Source organism: Cariama cristata, unplaced genomic scaffold, assembly GCF_000690535.1.
Source record: "Cariama cristata isolate BGI_N322 unplaced genomic scaffold, ASM69053v1 scaffold10825, whole genome shotgun sequence".
Classification (NCBI taxonomy): Eukaryota; Metazoa; Chordata; class Aves; order Cariamiformes; family Cariamidae; genus Cariama; species Cariama cristata.
Genome location: NW_009619249.1, coordinates 1998 through 3481, shown reverse-complemented (window position 1 = coordinate 3481; position 1484 = coordinate 1998). Strand labels below are relative to the sequence as shown.

The 1484-nt window shown below is 50.9% G+C and overlaps 1 protein-coding gene across 1 annotated transcript in view; it reads left to right on the top strand.

Annotated features, from left to right (window-relative positions):
- LOC104162440 (disabled homolog 2-interacting protein-like) overlaps positions 1–1484 on the top strand; it is a 30247-nt gene that overhangs the window by 28146 nt on the left and 617 nt on the right. The window contains exon 7 of the mRNA XM_009701159.1: positions 1063–1264. Within this exon, the coding sequence (XP_009699461.1) occupies positions 1063–1264 (202 nt within the window). The remainder of the gene's footprint in view (positions 1–1062; positions 1265–1484) is intronic.

Below are 1484 nucleotides of genomic sequence, written 5' to 3'. Positions count from 1 at the left end.
GGTTTGATGGAAACAAAGCGAGAGATTTCTGAAAATCTTTCCAGTGGCTGCAGCTCTGAGCTACTTATCCTGAGCTCTGATAACAAAATGATGAGCTTTCCGAAACATGAATGGACAGTTTCTGTCTAAAGCTTCTTAGATTTGGAAACTAGCTTAGTACACACGCTTGCAGTCAGGAATGCGCGTAGACGCACGCAGACGCAGACAGAAGACATGCAAGTGTGTTACAGCAGATGACAGAAATTCTCTATATTCCTGACCAATCCCTAACTAAAGGGTTTTCAGATTTTCAGGACTTTGCAGGAAAGACTCTTTAACTAAGCTGACATTAGTCAAGCCAAAGTGATGAAGCTGAGCTGTCCTGCGGACAGCACACAGCCAAGCCTCTCCCCACGGAATCGCTGGCGCTGGCACAGCACCAGCCATTGCTGGTACACTTGAACGAGGGCCTCCCTGTTGTGCTCCAAGTAAGACATCCCGCCGAGAGCGACGTCTGGGTGGAGTGCTTGGAGGGCAGAAGGAGGTTGCAGGAGGCCCGAGGGGACAAACAGGGTGGCCCAGCCGCAGGTATGGCTCTCCAGGGTGATCCCCGGAGCAGTTGTGCCAGGGCAGCAGCAGGCATTGCCGTTTTTCCTGAAAGAGCGGGGAGAGTACAGGATTCCTACCGCCATCATTCACTGGGGCTCAGTCAGTTGATGGTGCTTGGTATTACGATTTATTTCCAGTGACAGGTCCTATTTCTGGAGGCTGTGCCCTGACCCAGCAGTAAGATACACTCCATTACCAAGAACAGCTTTGTTTCTACAGCTTTCACCTTCATTTCTACTGTGGAGGTCCCATGCTGACGAGGACCTAGCTGGATTAGGCTGGAGTTAATTTTCGTTCCTCGATCAGTGAGGTGTACCAGGTGCCTGCGAGCAACCTGGGGCTCCCAAAGGCTTTGAAGGGTTCAGATGCCAGAGGAAGGCTCTGGCACTCTTACCTGCTTACGTACCTACCCATTCTGTTGACCGCACTTCTGTTTACAGGATTTAGATGAAATTCATATTGCTGTCTTGGTAGGTTTGGCAGCAAAGAGGAATACATGTCCTTTATGAATCAGTTCCTGGAACATGAATGGACTAACATGCAGAGATTTCTACTGGAGATTTCCAATCCTGAAACCATCTCAAACACAGCTGGCTTTGAAGGCTACATTGACCTGGGCCGGGAACTGTCCACTTTGCACTCGCTGCTCTGGGAGGTCATTTCTCAGCTGGAACAGGTATCGGGGGGATCGCAGGGGCAGGCTTTGGGGGAAGCGCAGTTGGCCAGTGCTGGGCACATGTACCACACCGCACACCTCCCCGTGTCCAGCAGGTATCTGTCCATTAGCTGTAGCTGTGCACAGCACAGTTGTTGCTAACCCTTAGCACTCCCCCAGCCTTTGCAAATGCTGCAGAAGTAGCTTGTTCTTTGCATCCTTCTTTGAGGCCGGGGTCTAT